The sequence below is a fragment of the Hippocampus comes genome, unplaced genomic scaffold (genome assembly GCF_001891065.2).
Source record: "Hippocampus comes isolate QL1 unplaced genomic scaffold, H_comes_QL1_v1.1 scaffold92, whole genome shotgun sequence".
NCBI lineage: Eukaryota > Metazoa > Chordata > Actinopteri > Syngnathiformes > Syngnathidae > Hippocampus > Hippocampus comes.
This window is the reverse complement of record NW_017805379.1, coordinates 787,292-807,514: the sequence shown is the minus strand read 5'-3', so window position 1 is coordinate 807,514 and position 20,223 is coordinate 787,292. Positions and strand designations below refer to the sequence as shown.

General features: G+C 43.8%; 1 protein-coding gene across 2 annotated transcripts in view; it reads right to left on the bottom strand.

Annotated features, from left to right (window-relative positions):
- Nucleotides 1-20,223, bottom strand: part of aqr (aquarius intron-binding spliceosomal factor) — a 40,074-nt gene that overhangs the window by 17,868 nt on the left and 1,983 nt on the right. For both annotated transcript variants that reach the window (XM_019872571.1, XM_019872572.1), the window contains exons 8-25: nucleotides 19,496-19,564; nucleotides 18,932-19,032; nucleotides 18,763-18,839; nucleotides 18,258-18,322; nucleotides 16,648-16,764; nucleotides 16,434-16,547; nucleotides 15,888-15,991; nucleotides 11,903-12,005; nucleotides 11,237-11,357; nucleotides 11,007-11,148; nucleotides 10,071-10,249; nucleotides 9,269-9,436; nucleotides 4,521-4,690; nucleotides 3,645-3,886; nucleotides 3,420-3,569; nucleotides 2,692-2,761; nucleotides 1,529-1,639; nucleotides 1,335-1,444 (exon numbers count right to left, since the gene is read on the bottom strand). In XM_019872571.1, the coding sequence (XP_019728130.1) occupies nucleotides 1,335-1,444; nucleotides 1,529-1,639; nucleotides 2,692-2,761; nucleotides 3,420-3,569; nucleotides 3,645-3,886; nucleotides 4,521-4,690; nucleotides 9,269-9,436; nucleotides 10,071-10,249; nucleotides 11,007-11,148; nucleotides 11,237-11,357; nucleotides 11,903-12,005; nucleotides 15,888-15,991; nucleotides 16,434-16,547; nucleotides 16,648-16,764; nucleotides 18,258-18,322; nucleotides 18,763-18,839; nucleotides 18,932-19,032; nucleotides 19,496-19,564 (2,213 nt within the window). The remainder of the gene's footprint in view (nucleotides 1-1,334; nucleotides 1,445-1,528; nucleotides 1,640-2,691; nucleotides 2,762-3,419; nucleotides 3,570-3,644; nucleotides 3,887-4,520; nucleotides 4,691-9,268; nucleotides 9,437-10,070; nucleotides 10,250-11,006; nucleotides 11,149-11,236; nucleotides 11,358-11,902; nucleotides 12,006-15,887; nucleotides 15,992-16,433; nucleotides 16,548-16,647; nucleotides 16,765-18,257; nucleotides 18,323-18,762; nucleotides 18,840-18,931; nucleotides 19,033-19,495; nucleotides 19,565-20,223) is intronic.

The following is a 20,223-nucleotide window of genomic DNA, read 5'->3' as shown; positions in this document are numbered from 1 at the left end:
TTATATGGAAATGCTGCCTGAAAAAACGTAAAGGGTAGCGAGTCATATTTGAGAAAGCGAAAGCATGTGATGGTTTTATTTTTCCAGTTTAAAACAGAGATGTGAGACCAACAGCTCAGTGACATGCATTCATTGACATATCCCAAGAATCTAGCGCTGCTTTTTTTTTCAACCTCTTTTGAGGTCTTTGCTAAAATAATCCTATTTCGGCAAATTAGCGACTGCTCCCCCCCACATCCCTACTACTGTGGGATGTGCGACGAGAGAACAAATTTTGGTAGAATGACAGCCAGGGGTATCTTTTTTGTATTCCATCTCACAGCTCATGATGGAAAAAAATGGTATTGCATTACAATGCATGCAAGATATTATCGCATTCCTTGGCTTGAATAAAATGTCTCGAAGTGGACCTTTTTCAATTATTAATTCAGAACCCCTGCGCTAAAACCATTAAGAGTTCACCAGCGACTCCATAATGACAGGCTGAAGAATTTCTGTAATATTCTAATGCGTTTAAACACTGACGCATAGTCCGTCATGCCTTTATATTTGTGTGATTACACCATGACCCGCAATTACTCATTGCGTCGGTGCTGTAAAAATACTTAATGAATAATTAATCAAAAGGGGCCTTAATGTATACCAGAGGTTTTAATGCCAATATTATGGCTCAATTAGACTTCTTCTCCCCAGTGCACTGTGCGGTGAGGAAGGACTGAGAGCCTTGCTCTTACTTTATCGATGCATCTTACTGAAAATACAGGCTGCCTTCATTCGGGTCAATGTATTTAAAAAAAAACAAAACAAAACAAAACTGACAATTAAGTTATCAGCTGCTATAAGGTGTATATAATGGTTAGATGAATGTGATCAATATTAAATTAAACTTGATGATATAAATGCTCAGTTGCCCAGATTTAAAAAGTGAGCTGTAGTTGGGCTGTAGTTTGCCCACCCCTGTACCAGCACCACACAGAGTGTTTGGTGATCCGGAGTAGTGACAAGTGGACGAAACGCTGGGTGAATTGTGGGAGAAGCCAAAGAGGCTGAGGATGTCTCACCAAGATAAACACATGGGAGTATCAGGTGGCTCTGTCTCTCTTTTGGCTAAGACTTGTTATACTTGCGGGCAGCTGGGCAAGTGGATATATGTGTGTGCGTGTATGTGTGTGTGTGTGTGTGTGTGTGTGTGTGTGTGTGTGTGTGTGTGTGTGTGTGTGTGTGTGTGTGTTGGCTTTGACTGAGTTATAAGATAGTTCTTGGACGTTTGTTTGCATAGACACCATCTCACGTCACGATCTGTGGCGTGCCATCACCGCCTTAGCCGTCCTCACCTGCTAAAGTCCTTCTCGGTCTCCAGCTCCTCCTCCCCGTGGCCCAGACGCAGTAGGTGACGTTCGTCAATGTCCAGGGCCATGATCTTTTCAAACAGCTGGTTCAGAGCCTGGTGGACGAGAGACGGGCAGGGAAAGGCGTGAGACCCAGCTTATAAAGACGTGTAAGGTCATGTACATGACAGTGGGCTAACCTGGTTGGAGTGTGTGACTATGAGTGTCCTCTGATCCGGAAAGTTGTGGTAGATGTTGGAGATGATCTGAACGGCAACGTCAGTTTTGCCGGTACCTGGCGGTCCGACAACCTGGAGACAAAAAAAAAACCACGAGGTGAAAAGAGAATTAAAGAAGAAATGTGAGCAAAAAAATAAAAAATAAAAATAACAATAAATAATAACAACAGTACTGTATATAGAAAAAAAATAATGCTATAATAAACAATCCATGTTTAAAAAACACACATTCAGACGCAGACACACACTAATTTGGAACACACAATAAATACATAAAAATAGCATTCAATAAAATAAGTTTGAAAAAAAAAAGCATTGCAAATCAGTTTGAAATGATACTTTTTGGATTGATTGCTTGTGATACCTGAGATTTACTGTATGACTTAAAACGCTGCCTGTACAGTAAATGACGGTTTTATGACTGACAATTTGACAGACGTGAATGACGTTCATTTCGCTTATGTTGTCAGATTGGAACAAAGCATGCTGGAACCGACTGTGTGTTCAAAGCTAAAGGAAGCATCAGTATCCTTGAAGCCTCCCTCCCATCAGCATAAAATAAAGGCTTGTTTCAGCAGGGGGGCAGTTGTCACAAAAAAATAAATAAATAAATAAAAATCTCATCTAAGCATCTCAGGTGAGTCATTTCCGCTGCAAAACAATGAATGCAATTTAGCATCCCCGAATAAATCAACGTATAATCATCCGAGATGAAAGAGGAGGCAGGCGGCCAGGGGGCGGCCGGCGTGTGTTTATTGCTCCTCCTAATGACGGCGACAACTATCAAGAAGCAAAGCGTGTTTGGCCGTTTCATGACTTGCATCCTTAAATTAACTACAAGCTTTTGTCAAGGACTATGATAGCACTATCGCTAGAAAGGTACGTGTGAAGTTGTAGCCGCCTGTAGAAACAGGAGTAGTGGCCTGGAATGGTAGGGTCAAGGCTGGTTGAGTAGCACATTGACCATTATAGATGTGCAAATCCGGTAGAATGTCCATTCCAAAGACTCGGATTGAAGAAGAAAAAAAACTCAAAAAACAAAAAAATTCTCCTTACCATGACACTTTGAATGTTTGGGGGTGTGTACGACTGCCATTCAAACGATTCAGTGTCAAGCAACTTACCATGGTGAGACCTGGCTGCATGCCAGCTCGGATGGCTTCGATCTGAGTAGGCGTGAAGTGAATTGTGTTCCTGGAATGATGTTATTAACGCAGGTAATTAGCCAGACAACATAAACTGATTTGAGGTTGAAATTGGACAATGCAATTCAGAAACATTGAGCCCAGTGTAGAACAAGAGGAAGATAAGTGCAGAATGTTAATGACAGCTAGATGAATAAATAAAAGAAGTTCTGAGGATCCGGAGCTACAAATTACAAATAAATCCATAAAGAACAAGCTAGCATTAGCACCGCAATGAATACAGAATCTATAATATGACATATAGCTGAATCATCATTGCATCATGGACCAGAATAAGTGTAAATGCTAACAATTAGCTTCACAGACCAAAACAAGACTCTATGCGTGATTCGTCATCGTCACTTCCGTGTACCATTTGAGGATGGCACAGCTGGAAAGGCGCGAAATGAACTCTGCTTGCATGCAGATCCAGTCTCACAAGGGTGATGTAAACAAGTGCGGGCTGCTCAGTGGTCTATCATGGTCATCAGTTTTGAGAATGCACAGTGGGAAATGAAAAAAATAAAAACGCAGGATAGCTTGAATTTAGCGTGCCAAGCCAACAGCATATGGGTGATTTTTCTCTTCATTGCAATTTTTGAGGATGCGCTACAATGACCAAACATGTTAAAATTTGTGGAAAATTGGCTTTAAGAATGGATTGTCACCTCTTGGGCTGGTTATAAGGGTAGGGCCCACGGTTGGGGGTGACATAGGGCTCAACAATCAAGGGTTTGTCCTCCTCTTCCTCCTCGACTTCATCATTTGCCTTCCTCTTCTTCCCTTTGTCAGTTTGGCTTGAGACTGGAAACTTTATTCTTGTAAGACAGAGACCAAAGGATGGATAAGATACCCGTTTCTTTTGGAATTAAAAACAATGAATTGATATTCACCTGAAAGGCGGGACTTGCAGTTCGGGGTTCTCTTCGACCACCTTAATGGACGAACCGGGGAAGCAGGAGTGCAGGTGGTCCAAGGACAGAAAGGTGTCGTTGAAGTCCAATGTGGAGATCTGATTAGGCATCTTGGAGTAGTGGGCGCTACCCGGGTCGCCGTAGCCGAGGATGATGTCATGGAGCCAGTCCGGAACGACGCACTCTGTGTTCATCAGGTTTCTGATGGTTTCCAGAACGGCCTAATGTGACAGGCATCCAGTAGAAAGAGAGAAAAATTGAGGAGGTTTCGTGTTTTCATGACAACATCACACAGGAGGCTTTGATGGGACAGCGTGAAACTTGTACATCTGTCAATTTGTTTTTAATGAGCTTCAAAGGTGCTTCATGCCCCGTGCGTCAATCAGCGGCAAAGAAACATGTTTGCTTTTATCTGTGCTGAACATAAAAGATTCAGAAGAATGTTCTGTGAATACCCATCAGCTCCTAACGCCTAACGAAAAACATCTGTCGTTCTTTCGGCTTGGGTAAAAAAAAACGGCAAATTAATGTGCCTCGCATTGGAAAATGGCAGATTTGACAAAGCCCCACTTGAGTCGCTTTCAAACAAAAACAAGAGGTGGAGTTTGACGCATGAGTTCTTGTGGGGTTTAAACTTAACTTGACCCACATAAAAACATTGGGACTTTGCCTCCGTTTAACCTTAATAAGCCTTTATCTTTGAAGAGACTGTTCCTACGCTAAGCTTCCACTGAGAAGGGCCTTGGATAGGCCGTATCTCAGATGCCCTGGCCCCAACCTGAGAGCTACCACAGGCGCATGAATGTCAGTGCCACAGAAAAGGAAAGACTTGAAAACTGTTGTTGCGCTTCTAACCTTAAAGTTATTCTCCTTTGGCTTGCGTCTCATGATTATGTTGAATGTTTCGTATGGGTCCTCGGTGCCCGCCTGAATGCTGCTCGTCATGTCTTGCTGATATTGGTTGGGGTCCAGCCAGACGCGGAATGTTCTTGAGTCGCCCCGTAGCTTGGGCTTTGGTTCGGGACCTGTATCGGAGCAATGTAACAATTACAATATAAAGAAACAAAAATGGGAGCAGTGGAAAGGGAGCGGGAGTGTTGTCCGGTCCAGTCAACAAGTAGTTTTCAGACATAGTAATGCCAAGTGGTGCCCAAAATTTATTAAAAAAAAAAAAGAAGATGGATTAAACAATTTAAAAAGTACAAGACGCCAAGGGTGCCAATTCAACAGGTTAGGATGAACAATGGCCGCTGGGACGAAACACCATAAGTTCTGTTTTCTTTTCAATTAAATTTAAGAAGTTCAGTGCCATTCAGGCTTTGACTTCCTCCAGACGGGACAAAAGTGCCCTGAAAGAGAAAGTGTACTTTTTCCTTAGTGGGACATAGACCTGACTGTCATCTGTATAGCAGTAAAGTCAAGTCAAGTCCAACTTTATTGTCAAACGTTCTATATGTGTAACATACAGCACAGATGAAATTTCCTGCCTCTTAAACAGACAACAGACAACAAGAGTAGCCGCTGTGGGTGCCCGCGCCGCCATGAAACCCAGGGGCAGCAAATCCAATGAAAACGGCAGGGGCCTCAAAATTGAACCCTGTGGAACACCATATGACAGTCGGGCTGAGCAGGAATCAAGAGTAACCAAGGCTAACACAAAAAGTCCCGCCGAGTGCCAGTTCGGCTCTAAACAACTCATGAGCACTTCCACTAATATCCACGTGCCCTAGAGCTGGATACAAGCCAACAGAATGCTGTTGTACATCGTATAGAACGCTGCAGTCAGGTCCAACATAAAGAGACACAGTCTCAAGTGTCATTAGCCAGGAGGATGTCATTAAAAACCTGTATGACTCTGTGCTATGTAGCATCTACAAACCTCACTGGAAAAAACTCCATGACATTATGATGATCCTTGTCTCAATGAGAAAAGGCTTCCGTGTACTGTAATGCTATCCAAGAAAGTGGGCGACTGCATTTAAATTGAGATTGTAGAGCATGATACCATCGTGTCTAAAGCGCCGAAATATTAACATTAGCATGTAATGTTACTGTACATACAATGACTTGACTTTGAGGAATTGGTCCAACCCATCAGTGGTCAACAGTAGTTAAAGTCACCCATATGGTATCGGGCTGGAATGCTAGCTAAGCAACCTACATTGTCCAGTGCAAAGGCAGATAATAAGCCAATTTTTTTTTTACCTTTTCTAGCAGTGGATGCACAAATGTAATGAAGTCAAGATTCGGGTAGCAACTAGGAATGCTGTGAATGCTGTTAATAGCAAATAGTTACTTAAAAGGCTCATTTATTGCCTCACGTGTAAGACGGCTGCAGTAGCTCTTACAAAACAGCTCTCCCTGGCCTGGTCTTCCTGCAGTGCTTTGCCTTTTTTTAGGATGAGGAATGTGGATGCGGGGCCTGACAGGCGGCCATACAGAGATGCTGCGAGGTATATGGAGGGCAGCTCACTGACGGATGTCTGAGAAGATTCATGTGTGGCGCATTGGGGCAGGCGGGGGAGGCCAGAAGAGAGTGACACTCGATCCTGCTGACCTCCTGTTGTGTGTTTGTGTGTGTCTATGTGTGTGGCTATGCTGGGATTGTCAAATCCTCCTGGCTTTTTAAAAAAAAAAAAAAAAAAGCGATAGTTTAGGAGTGTAAGCGACACCCTTGCTGTGGAGGATAACACTTTGGCCAGCTGAGCCAGGATGTGACTGAGAGCTCTGATTGTATTTAAAGTATCACTGCAGCATTAAATCAAAAGCACTGCAGGCTACTTTATATCCTCAGCAAGTATGGCGCAATCTCATCAGACCTGACACATCATTAAAAAAGCATGCATTGACAAAGACATTAATGCTCAGCTTTTGTTTCGAGCGATCAACCTGGTATTTATCAAACAATGTTTATTATTATTATTATTAACATCAAGTTGTGTTGCTCTGTATGATGCATTGTGGCATGTAAGCAATATAACATTGGTCAAAGAGATGAAGGAATGGGATGAACATGTTAAAAATGTAAAAAAAAAAAAAAAAAAAAAAAAAAAAAGCGATAGCTTAGAAGTGTAAGCGACACCCTTGCCGTGGAGGATAACACTTTGGCCAGCTGAGCCAGGATGTGACTGAGAGCTCTGATTGTATTTAAAGTATCACTGCAGCATTAAATCAAAAGCACTGCAGGCTACTTTATATCCTCAGCAAGTATGGCGCAATCTCATCAGACCTGACACATCATTAAAAAAGCATGCATTGACAAAGACATTAATGCTCAGCTTTTGTTTCGAGCGATCAACCTGGTATTTATCAAACAATGTTTATTATTATTATTAACATCAAGTTGTGTTGCTCTGTATGATGCATTGTGGCATGTAAGCAATATAACATTGGTCAAAGAGATGAAGGAATGGGATGAACATGTTAAGAACGATCTCATCCTATAGATTTTAAATGTTTGAACTTTAAACAGCCAGTTCAGGGTCACTTAGGCCATGGTCAAAGAGATGAAGGAATGGGATGAACATGTTAAAAATGTTCTCATCCTACAGATTTTAAATGTTCAGTCCCTGAACTAGTTACACTTGGAGTGTGAAATTTGGTTCGAACTTTCAACAGCCAGTTCAGGGTCACTTAGGCCATTTTCAGCTGCCCATCAAAGAGAGACTCGGGATTTTCAGAAGACAGATTCTGAAAGGTTGGGAATATTTCTCCAGCCGGACAACTATGCGGAAGAAAAACGCTTTGTGCGCTACATATTTAATGCGAACAGAGGAGAGAAGGGCGAGGGCATACCAGGGATACGTGCTCTGACAAACAGGAAGTGCAAAATAAACACTGATGGCCGCCGGCGATGTTCGGTGCAAGCGAGGAACAGCAATCGCCGCAGGGGAAAGCGATAAATATCATATCATCGCGTTACTGTTGCATATTTTACATTCTTGGGAACATACACCAAAAAGTGGCTGAGTTAAATATTTCCTCTGGTGTATTCATACATAAAGCATGGACTGAATGCAATACAAAAGTGGAATCATATTGAACAATATTACCAGTGTATTATAAATTATAGTGAAACTAGCTTTTTTAAATGTGTGTGTGAACAAAAATGTCTGTTAAATAAGCGGATTTTTTCCTGGGAAAAAATTGAGGTTTTTTTTCCCCCCTTTATTTTCTTGAGTGGATAATGGGTAATGACAAACTGGGACAAGGCATCTATTAGAGGGGTGGCCAATACTTGAGGAAATAGTACATGGACATGAACAAAATTATGGCGCAAAAACCTTTCCTATAGTGCACTGCTAATGATCTTTAAAGACGTCACGACTTTTAAGACATTCATTTCATAATGGCACCACACTTTCATGAATGTAATACTCCACCTTGGTGCTGCTGTTTTGGTTAGGAAAAAAAAGTTCAAATGGGTTCAGTTCATGTGTGACCAATTGCATCTGTGATATCAGATGGTGACAGTTTCTATCAGTTTATTTTTTAAAGTGAAAAGTAAGGCTTCTAACGAAGGGAAGTGTTCATGTTTACTAACTCGGGCATGGCATGTATTCGCGATGCAAAACGTCAGAAATTGTGACGTAAAAAGTAACCCTAGATAGTTCCTCCTGTGTTTTTCTTCATGTTCGCCTCCGTTTGAACCTCCTGTCCTGTCTTGTCGGGGTGCTGTGTTGTATATTGGGTTGTCATGGCTCCAAGAATGACTGACGCACTGTCACCGTTCCGGCGGCTGGTATCTCAAAGCGGAGGGGAAGCAGACAGCCGCTCGCGTGAAGTCAGCAGAGATGACACCTCGCCCGCGAGTGCTGGTCCCCCCCCTTTAGTTGAAGCCCAACTCGGGGGCAGAACGAGGCTGAACTAAGTGTCCCAGATTGAGTTTAATCACATCCCTCTGGCTTTTGATTGGCCACGACTTCGCCCCTGAGGTTGTACAATTCACAAAGCGAGCAAAATTCTGAGAAAATAAGCCTCCGTATCCAGTGAGACCTCAGTAAATCGCACGAGATTGTCGCACATCTCGTGAGACATCAGATCAACTAGGAAAGCATTCAATCCACAAGTGAATAAACAAACCCCAATTCCATTGAAGTTGTGTAAAATGTAATCAAAACAGAATGCAATGATTACTAAAAGACCTGGACTGTGATGTCACTCAAGTTGTACATCAAGAAAGAACGGAAAAGAATACCACCAACAAAGCTTCAACAATTACTGTCCTCGGTTCCCGACGGTAAATTGTATGTTGTTAAAACAAAAGGTGACGTAACACAGTTGGCATGGTTCTGTAGGACTAGGACATCCTTCAAGGTTTACACATCCACATCCAACCTACACAGCTAAATGAAATGAATCAAATCACGTGGCGAGGGTGGGCGAGGGCGGGGCCTGCAGCTCTCAGGGCGCTGTGTCCGCTGACCTCAGGTTAATGTCATGTTAATGCGAACAGGTCAGGTCTTACAGTGGCTGTCACCATGACAACGCCACTCGTGACCCTCTCCCAAGGATCAGCTGCTGGAGATGATTGCTTTGATGGCAAGGATGGATATTATGTGTCACTCTCTGCGTTAGTGTGTGTGCACTCTTATGAGCCGTACCTTCCTCGATGACACGCCCCCGATCATCCAGCATGCCCTGCACCTCGCAGCCCCGCACGTACACGAGGCCCGTCTGCTCCACGAAGGCTTGGCGACGGTCGAAGCGCGTGCCGTAGGGCATGTTGGGCCGCACTGTGATCAGAAAGCAGACGTCGTGCTTACGCAGCCCTGTGGAGGAGAGAGAGAGAAAGTGTTTGAGAGTCCGGTAAGACAGAAAGGTGGACGGGGACAGATCAGTAGCCTAGGGGGGGTGTAGGCATCGGGCAACGAGGGAGAAAGTGCCCTGTCAGCGTGCGCCTGATCTTTAAAACATGAAGTCCTAATTATAGAAGCGGAGGGCAGGAGAGGAGGTGATACTTTAGCCTGTGTTTAAATTTGAGGAAATTGATTATTAAAGAATTCAATTTCAAAAGGTTTTGCTGCAGAGGTACGAATATTAAGTAATCTGCAATGGCAGAAAAAAAGTATGTGGAAGTTAGACATTTGTTCTTAGGCCAACAGCTGCCATCCATTTCGGCAAATTTGTAGCAAGGAATCGTATTTGTCAAAATGGACACCACGAGCTTCACCATGAGATGAAACTGACCTGAAAAATGAGGAGAAGAAGAAATGCTAACCTAAAAAAAATTAAAAATGGAGCCCAAACAGTTTCTGTGGTTAAAAACAATAATCAAAACAAAGTCCGATGAGTTCACATTTTCTTGCACCTTCAACAAAATAAACGACTGTACAATCACAATGTGGTGCTCACATGGTCAGGTTGTAATAAAATTCAGGTCAGTTTAAACTCCTACGCCGTTACCTTCCCACTCGTGCTTGATGTGGTCCTGCACGTTGAGGTGGACAGTGACGTCGGCCCGCACACGCGCAGGCCAGCTTTCGCCAATGTTGGGCTTGGCCACCTCCACGATGGTGAAGGCGGTGATGGTCTGGGCCATCCTGGCCCAGCCTCCGAACACCACTCCGCCGTACTCGGACTGCCTGTGGGTGTGTGCATGCGTGGAAGGACAGACAGAAAGGAGGGAGATAGTGAGAGGTGTGACAAGTGCCGCGGGGCGCTGTCAAGCTTGAAATGAGTTGGATTTGGGGCAGCGACAGACAGCGCTGCCGCTGAGTTGTTTACTTTCCACTGGAACAACAAGTAAAAAGTTGCGACACCGCTTGACATAATGGGAGCACTTATTATGTTAAGCAATGGGTTTCCAAATGCGCCGTCGCAACTGTCACAGTCTTTGAATTAAATATAATCAATGTGCCGTGCCGTCGCAACGTGAGAGGGGTTTTCATTCGTAAAAGTTAAAAAGGAGTTAAGTGTGCTCTCAAATGGCCGGGAAGAATACAATAGTCAACCCCCGCATATTTTTGATTTCTTTTTTTTTTTTAAGCCATCGTGTGTTATTTACAAAAAAAAAAAAAAAGTCAACAATTTATGTGAGGGTAGTTTGTACTCAAAAGTGAAATACTGAATATAGCTTTTGATGTGATATGAGTTCATGATTATGTCCATGCCAGATGCATGGTATTGAGCTTGAACTGATCATTCCATGTCTGTTACAGACCATACAAACTCAATCAAAGCAAAAAGAATACCAGCCAATGTCTGAAGTGTTTTGCATCTATATGCAAAAACAAACCATGATTTGGAGGCGGCGACCATTCATAGATTTTTGTAATTCCTGTCGGCGCTTAGTCGTTCTGCACAGTAAACAGTCCTTGATGCAGATAGTGGATGGCCTACCAGGGTTTCATGCGCCACACCACGTCTTCGATGTCCTGTCTGATCTCGTAGGTGGACTCAAGGCGGAACAAGTTAAAGTTCCTGAGCAGGTAGTCGTGGAGGGTCAAAAACTGAAGGTTGAGTTTGGGGAGCGCAAGGCAGCCTGAAAAAGACAAAGTGCAGAAAAGTAAGAAAAGTAATAGCAGATAGGACAGCCAGTCAACAGACCTCACATGTATTTATTTGCATACCTTCGCCAGAGAAGTACTCAGTTGGTACGATATTCTCATCCCAGATGATCTTCTCGGTCGGGTAAAGGGGCATCTGGTTCAGTTGCTCAATCTGAGAGATTCTGCGCTCGTGACGGGACACCTATAAGTGAAACCCGTTTAAATGCATGACCAGTTATTGTCTGTTATCTTTATGAAAGGAATACGATTGAGACAGATCACGCTTCCAATGTGTTTCAACATGTCTGTGAACACTTTCCTCAAAATATACCAAGGATTTACAGAATATGGATCAGCCTCCTTTTTAGCCTCACTGGACTCAGTCTGTTATGACAGGGCGGTCCTATGTCATGGAATGAACCACTGCTCAACCCTCCCCTCTCTCATGCTGGGCAAAGAATAAAGCAAGCAAGACATTTGGATCAAATTTGCGACAACCGGCGTCAAGGGGTTAAACATTGCCTTTACCATTAATAATGATTTCTAATAGCTGGAGTGGGTCCACGGAACACAGAGAATCAGCTCCCATTATTTCCGAGAGAAATAGATTGTGCTTGACCTTGAATTCTCTGTTGTACTTTGAAACTAAGGACAAAGCAAGTCGTACAGTAGGTGTGTGTGTGTGTGTGTGTGTGTGTGTGTGTGTGTGTGTGTGTGTGTGTGTGTGTGTGTGTGGCATGAACTTGCCAGAAGCTCCAGGAGAACCTTCTTGTCATGGGTGGTGTCTTGGTCCTTGGGCAGTTCAGGCAACAGACACAAGTAAGATGCCACCCGGTGGAGCATATTGGGGCTGCAGAGGAAAAATAAAATAGGGGTGTAATTTCATTTAAAAAAAAAAAAAAAAAAAAAAATCTTGAATGAATCAGAATTGATTAAGTTGTAAAGCACTAAAAATGACTGATTTAAGTATTGTTGTGAAATTCAAATACATTTTGGTCAAGGTGAACTTAAGTCCCATTAAGTTCAAGTCCTGCTTTCAAACTGTTGCTGACCGTCAAAACAAAACAAGAAGAAGGCATTTCTCTCTGTGGTCAAGGAATGCTAACGCCCAAGTAACGCCATGAACGTTTCTCTGGTGGTCGTACCGCAGTATGCATGAAATCCGACGGGCTTATGCAATACGCCGCTCGTGTTAGCACTGCGGCACAAAGCCGCTCCTCTGTTGGCTTTGACACTTGTGGTCCTGCTATGTCAGCACGCGTGCATTAAATGGGTCGGGCCGCATTGATGCGACAGGATTATGAAAATCAAAGACTTCGCGAGCTGAGGCGTGGCTTAATCAGGTTGACATGCAGTGACACGGACAGGGTCTGCGCCACAAAAAAAGGAGCAGGTCGGGGAGGGAGACGAGGCTTTGGAAACAAGCGTGACAGGTTCTGGACAGCGACACGATACCCTTGTATGAAACTGGATGACAATAATGCCACTGTTGCACTTTGCTGGCCGGTGGATGACCTGTCAGAGGCCATGTGGGCATCCCTGCCCCTCACTAAGAAGACACAACAGCTCGCTGGCAGCGTTGGGCAGTGACACGGACAGGGTCTGCGCCACAAAAAAAGGAGCAGGTCGGGGAGGGAGACGAGGCTCTGGAAACAAGCGTGACAGGTTATGGACAGCGACACGATGCCCTTGTATATGTGTGCATACTCATGACAAGGAAACTGGATGACAATAATGCCACTGTTGCACTTTGCTGGCCGGTGGATGACCTGTCAGAGGCCGTGTGGGCATCCCTGCCCCTCACTAAGAAGACACAACAGCTCGCTGGCAGCGTTGGCGATGACTGGACCAGGTCGTGATTGACAGCTGAGCCACTGGCATGTACTGCAACTGGTGTGCCGCAAGTTTATGTTACAGCCCGCAGGGTTGTTTTGACCCTATTGATGTGGGCTAATCCGGTGACTTTAGAAAAAAATAATGCTGCTGTTTTTGTTTTCTGCGAGGCACAACTGACTGTGTGACACCATTTCCAACTTTAGAAATAAAAGAATGAGGGTCTCTTCTATTTGACGTAGGCAAGTGTCTAGTTACCAAGAGAATAGCAAATGGCATTCTACTGCGATGCCGATTTCAACCCGCAGGGTTGTTTTGACCCTATTGATGTGGGCTAATCCGGTGACTTTAGAAAAAAATAATGCTGCTGTTTTTGTTTTCTGCGAGGCACAACTGACTGTGTGACACCATTTCCAACTTTAGAAATAAAAGAATGAGGGTCTCTTCTATTTGACGTAGGCAAGTGTCTAGTTACCAAGAGGAGAATAGCAAATGGCATTCTACTGCTATGCCGATTTCACTTTGATGAATTGTTCAACTCCAGTCTCCAGTTATTTATTTGTCAGAGCTAATTTCATTTCGAGAAGTGACTCAGGGCTGAATCAAAACAGGTCTTGGTAGCAGGATGGACACTGAAGTACAACTGAGCAGCTATATTTGCTTCAGTTTGGGGCAGTCGAGTACTCAATTCAACTGTATTTATAGAGCACTTTCAAACAGCCATCGCTGCATACAAAGTGCTGTACATGGAGCAAATTAAACAACAAACAGTAAAGCAAATCGGTAATAAAAACAGGAGAAAGCATCGAACAGCAAGACCAAGAACAATCTAAGTCATGCTGAGTCAAATGCCAAAGAATACAAGTGAGTTTTGAGGCTTTGAGTACGATGCGTAACAAGCTCGAGCAGGCAACAAATTAAAGTTGTAAGTCAAGGTCACTCTGTATTTCCATATGGGGTGCGACCTGATGTTTTTTTTTTTTGGTATTCATTTTGTCAGTGGTTGAAATCTTTGTCCATGTGCGTGACAACTTCACTTAAGACAACAGGGAAGTGATGACCTGAGGTTCAACTGGAAATACCTTGGAAAAAAAAATGTGAATGTACCACGATATCCAAAAGAGGAAACGGCAAAAGTAAGGAAGAAAAGCTTAGCACAAAATTCATACAGTAACGAACAATCTTTCATTGCATTTCCCAAAATGCCGTCTTTGATCATGTATTAAATTCATTTGCTGGCCTAAAATGACACTTGCTGGCGCTTTATGCAAGTGTCAGAAGTTTCTATTTATAGGCAAAGCTGAGCAATAATACTCCGTTTGTGTGTTTTGGGGAATTAGTGGATACATTCGGAGCGACGGGTGACTAGGAGCTTAGCGAGCGGGTTGCGCGGCAGGAATAAAGTGGCATTAGCATGAGTTGCTTGCATGGGGGGAAAAAAAATTGCCTCGTTAAATCTGATAGTGGCTTATTTCAGAGGCTGGTGCTGGGGTGGGAGTTACCCAGGGTGACAGTTGCGGATCAGGCAACAATGGCGCTTCGGCTCCCGCCAAATGCTGGAGGGTGGTGGGGAGTGTTGCTGGGAGCTGAGCTTGCCGTGAAACGATTCAGAAGGAGTATTAAACCGATTCATCAATGCTCGGCTCATAACCCTCAAAAGAGACACAGTGTGAGGGTCCAAGCACTTCAAATCTACGACCGGAGAGGATGATGGATGGTGACTCGGCCATGGGAAAGAGGGATTTTATGTTGTGTCAAGCCAAAGGTTAGCTAGATGGTGGTTTTTTTTCCCTTCATGGCTAAATCCAGCAATAACACACACAGAGTATACTATGATGGCGTCCGGCTGAGGCCTCATATGCCTAAATTTGGTCAATTTCATGTTTTTTTTCTCTCCATAAATCGGTACTATTGGCCAGTCCTCATGTATGTTATTTTTACAACTTATTGACCAATATGAAGTGTTGAAAATGACCTGCTGTTTTTTGATGATGCAATGTTAATGGCTCAACAAACCAGCGTTTTTTTGTTTGTTTATTTTCTAGACAAGTCAAAGCTTTGGAGATGCAAGGCTTCTGCCAGACGCCAGCGATTCGTTTTTAGGAATGGAGATAATGATGATTTGTCTCAGTTCTTGTGTCCCAATGACTGAACCACGAGTTGTGCCGATCCGCAACTTCGATCAACAAAACTTTGATCAGGACTAATATAAAATTAATATAAAAATGCTAAAATGCAATATAGTGGACCAGTGGTCCTTGTGAGTGAGCCATCCATAGTGTCGCTGACAAAATACGACACACACTTTGGCTGAGAATATCCATTCGCGTAAAACCCGTCTTAAACACGTGATATAAACCCTTCCGACCACCGCCAAACAATTTGTCCGGCTTTAAAATTTTAAGGGAGCCAATCATATTGCGCTAACGCGGAAAAGCAGCGCAATTAAACTATACTAGGATCAATTACGCACGCTTAATAGCTCCACAAAAATCAGTCTGAGCCTCGTTTAACGAACTAAACTTTCCGAGGCCCTCATTAATCTGAACATGATGTTCATATTCAACTGAAATGGGAGGAAAGGCCGCACAACGGTGCGTTTTATGAAAGCCGGTGTGCTTTTTGGCTCTCTGGCGAGCTAATACGATGTGACAAACACAGCTGTTCAAAGAGTTTATTCTCAAGCCGCTGCAAATCGATGAAATTAATGAGGCGTGCCTCTCGCTGCTACCAGCTGCTCGTTGGGGGGCAGTGGTAGCTGCCATTTAGCGGCGGCGATCAGGCGGCAACAGCCGTGCCGGATATCACAGATTTAACACGGGGGACATGTAATGTGGACTTCTGTGTGTCGGACGAGTTCCAAACGGCAGCTTATGAAAACATGCATTGTCTCGTTTACCTGAGCGAGCCAAAATGTTTAGTCAGGGATTCCCGAGTGTCCACTGCAGCTACGTTGGACAAGGCAAAGTCGTGCAGCTCCGGGAAATGAGCAAAGGCTGCTCTCTGCAAAAAAGGAAAGGTGACATTCACGTGAATTAATAAGTGTGTCTTTTTAGCTTTGCATCCTCAAATGTCAGAATTCGAATGAGATACGCGCTCGACCAAAGAACGTCAATGGTTCACAGCATCTCATTAGCCTCAGACGTTTAGTGTCTGGTTAAAAACAATGAATGGCAAACTCTATCTGGTTAGCATCAATGATGAGCATCAGCCCACTTGAATCATCACACACACACACACACACACACACACACACACACACACACACACACACACACACACACACACACTTTTTAAAAAATTCCTGTAGTTATATTGAGCCACTTGGTGTTACGTGGTTAGCGTCAATCATTAAGATCATCTAGTTAGCATCTGTCGGTAATGTGTAAACGACATCTATTTAGCATCAGTGATTAGCATCAGCCAGTCTTCTTGTGGTGGTTACCTGCAGCGATGTGATTCTGTCGTAGTGCAGCGTCGTCATCTCCTTCTCCGTCAGGGCATTTCCCGTCTGGTCATTAATCTCGAAACCCGTGTAGAACTTGAGCATGTCGAGCAACTGCGCAAGAGGAGAGAAGCACAAGTCAAGTCTTTCTGTTGGGTGCCGTTCAGGCAGAATGAGCAGTGATTATGTTTGGGGTTATGTGCTGGCCTTGCACCTGACAAAAGAGGTGGCCCTCCTTCTCCCGCTGTGTGAGGCTGGAAAGGTGGCAACTGACGACCAGGTGGGAGTCATCTAGCACCGTGTTGAACCACCGCCTGGTGGGCAGCAGGGCCTAAAAAAAAAAGAAGACATTCTGGCAATAAAAGCAATTTCAGTGGACCACCTGCACATCTGTTGAGATCCAATTGAAATAAATCATGTCATCGAACATAAAAAGAAAAGACGCCTCTGTATGGTCTTGGCCGTGAGAAGTTTTTTTTTTTATTGAATTTGCCATTTAATGCTGGCGGAGGATTGTGGCAAAATTTGAAGTTTTTTCGTATGCCCGGACCATTGTGAACCGATGAGCTCCTGTATTGGAGGAAATGAGATCCGTCAGGTGTTATCTGTCTGAACATGGCAAGTGGCGTATGAAGGGAAACCTTACAGGAGGCGCACAAGCTCAACAATAGGTAAGCAGAATCCGGACTGTGATCTCAACTGGTCCGGCTTTTCTTGACAGAATACTGGCAGCGACACGGCATTAAGCGAAGAAGGGAGGACTTGACAGAAGGACTTGATTTAGTTGCCGGTGGCAGCACAGTAGCAGGGAACAGGGGGGGTGGTGCTGAAAGCTGTCAAAATGAGATAGTGGAGCTGCTTTGGTGGAAATAAATCAGCTCAACTTGTTGACAAATTGACAGCCTGAGCAAAAGGGTCACTTGGTGGCCAACAAAACAAAAAGCTCCCATAGAATATGAATCGTGAATATTTTCAAATGCATTGACAAGATCGCTTCAAAGGCTGCAGGTGCAGCAAGCGACTCCACTTCTCATTTATCCAGCAACAATCTTCTTCCCACCCCCCTCTGCCTTCATTTCAACAGAGGAGCGAGGTATAGATTTCAGGCAATGGAGGCTTTGTAAGAGGAGAAGGCTTGAAGGACAGGACGCTCGTCTCTGGAGACAGCGGGCGGGCGGGCTGGCTGGCCAACGGCCGATGCCAGGAACGGCAAGGCCGGGGCTTGTCAGCAAGATGGAATCTATAGAGCGCTCCCGGTTGTAACGTGAGATGTGCACACACAGCAACACCTTATGGAACATTGTGTCTCTATCCTTGGTATATACTGGGGAGTAGCAAGTGTGGATATTTTGTTTTAAGCGGCTGCCTTGATGGCTCGTACTTAAATAAGGGCCAGTGTCAGTTCTGGCAGGACCATCACATCGTGGCTCATGGTGGGCCTGGCAAAAAGGCTTCATGTCGGACCCTGAGGTTACACATGCAGACAATACGACGATACCTTTGCTGTCCTCTGAGAAGAATGACCAATACTACTGCTGTACTGAGAAGCTGAGAAAGAAGCTGATTCTACAGTACAGTATCTCTGTATGCCTGTCTGACACTGACCCCAATTGGTGAAGCGCACGCAACAGAGTGAGCAGCACAATGTGAATTGCAGGAGCCAAGTGTAACACAAATGACGAATAGAAAACAACACATCGGTTAATTTCTTTTTGATTCAATTTGATTATGTCATTATTTATCCGTGTATAAAGCATAAAAAGTAAGAATTCACTTATTTTAGGCCAACCCCCCCCCCCCAAAAATAAGGCTGTTGTGTCTTACCTCCAGGTCGATCATGAGTTCAACGAATCTCTCACAGTAATGCACCTTGTCCATGGTGATGCTCCCTACATGGAGGGGTGGGAGGCATGTACATGTTAAGTTAATAAAATAATGAAGCACAGCAAAAGTGAGAGAGACAAACAAATGTGAGAGGAAGGCACACGCAAACGCGTGTTGACAACACCAGCATGTGCAGCAGGTGCTGAGAGTGATGTGCCCCCTGCCGGCTTTGCGACTGTAATCTATTGTGTCAGCTCGGAATTCCACTTAAACACACAAGTGTTCTGTTTTTAGCGTTCCAGGTGGGTGGTGGAGGCGGTTAGGGGGCCTTGGTGTCGGCCTGCATTACGAGCTACCGACGGCGTGGCAGTGGGGGTTCACGTTCCTTCTCGATGACCGCAAAGAGGGAGGAACTAGAAAAGGTGCTGCATTGTATTGATATTTGATCTGTGTTATTCCAGGCTGAGTGCCACCACAATGGGGGGAATAATAATAGTTTGTTTACCTGACGCTGGAATTGACTCGAGGACCCCGTGAAACTTTTTAATGAGAGACGAGAGGAAGGTTCGCTCCTTTTTGGCTCTGAAAGAAGACAACAAACGAGAACAAAGAGGAAGTGAATCAGAGGCAAGATTTTTTGTTTGCTAGCCCAAGCAAAAGGAAATCGGATTAACTGCTCGGCCGCGTCGGCGTCCATCTTGTCGAATTTCTTCTTGATGAGATTCCAGAACTTCTGCAGCTTGGGAACTTTCTTCAGCTCGTGTTGGAGCCGCGACTGGAGGAATGCGAGAAAAACAAATTTCGATTTTTGGGTGATTTCTGCCTCCAAAATTCAAACTATTTAAATTTCGCCACAAACTTTCTGGTCAAATAGGCCTCAAAAGTCAAACAACCTCAAATATGTCCATAGCTGTATAAAAAAACTTCAAAATTTGACTTGAGAGAGTGTCCAAAGAATATAATTTGGACTGTGCTATAATCAATTAATCACGTGTTTTGGTGAGGCCAAACAGATTTTTTTTGTGGCTTCTGTAGTCAAAGCAGATCTTTGCTAATGTACACAGACGACCCGGTTGACATGACGGTGAACAAGGGGAAACAGGCCAGCATAGGAAAAACAAGCAAACACCACACCAAAAGGTCAGCGCCTGGATTATAGGCGCTAACCACTAAATGGTAAGACACATATCAATTCACTTCTCTTATTGCAAAATAAAATACAGAGTCTACAATCTTACTGGTATGAGGCACATCCACATTGGCAGAGAGATGAGCTGCTGCACCTGCTCTCTTATCAAATCTACCTCCTGGGAACAAGAAAGAGGCAAAAATAGAGAGAGTTAACAATGTACCGTCCACAATGCGGCATTTTTTTCTTTCTTTTTTTTTTTTTTAAGTTCCAGCACTAAAATATTCAGAAGGTTTTACAGGAGCACGTGAATAGCAAGTATGCAACTGTGGTATGTTTTCAAATGAGTCCTCTGCAGTGCTTCAATGCAGCACTGGACAATACAGTCGCAAAAAATGATGTAGCCCGGTACAATACTGCCACCTTGTGGACACAATACAGCAGTGACTGGTTGTGCGACATACTGGGCAGGGAAGCGCTTTTCTCTCTCAGTAGAAGATATTCACTAAATTAAAGTTAAGATAATGATGTGACCTCCAAGCAAATGTTTACAACTAGGTATTATAAGAATTCGTGGGCTTTTTAATATGAGATTCTCCAGATTTGCAAAAGGGTGGCGAATGTCCAGTAAATTCCCAGAACAAAAAACGTCAATGGGAAATTAAGCTGCAGAATTTTTGTTAATAGTCTAAATTGATTTTATTTGATAATTTTTTGTTCAGTACGGAACAGTGTGTATTAATTTAATATTTACAAAAATATAAATGCATTACTATTCCATCACATTCAAGCATAAATAAATATATATTTTATGGATTTTTTTTGGGGGGGGGGCGC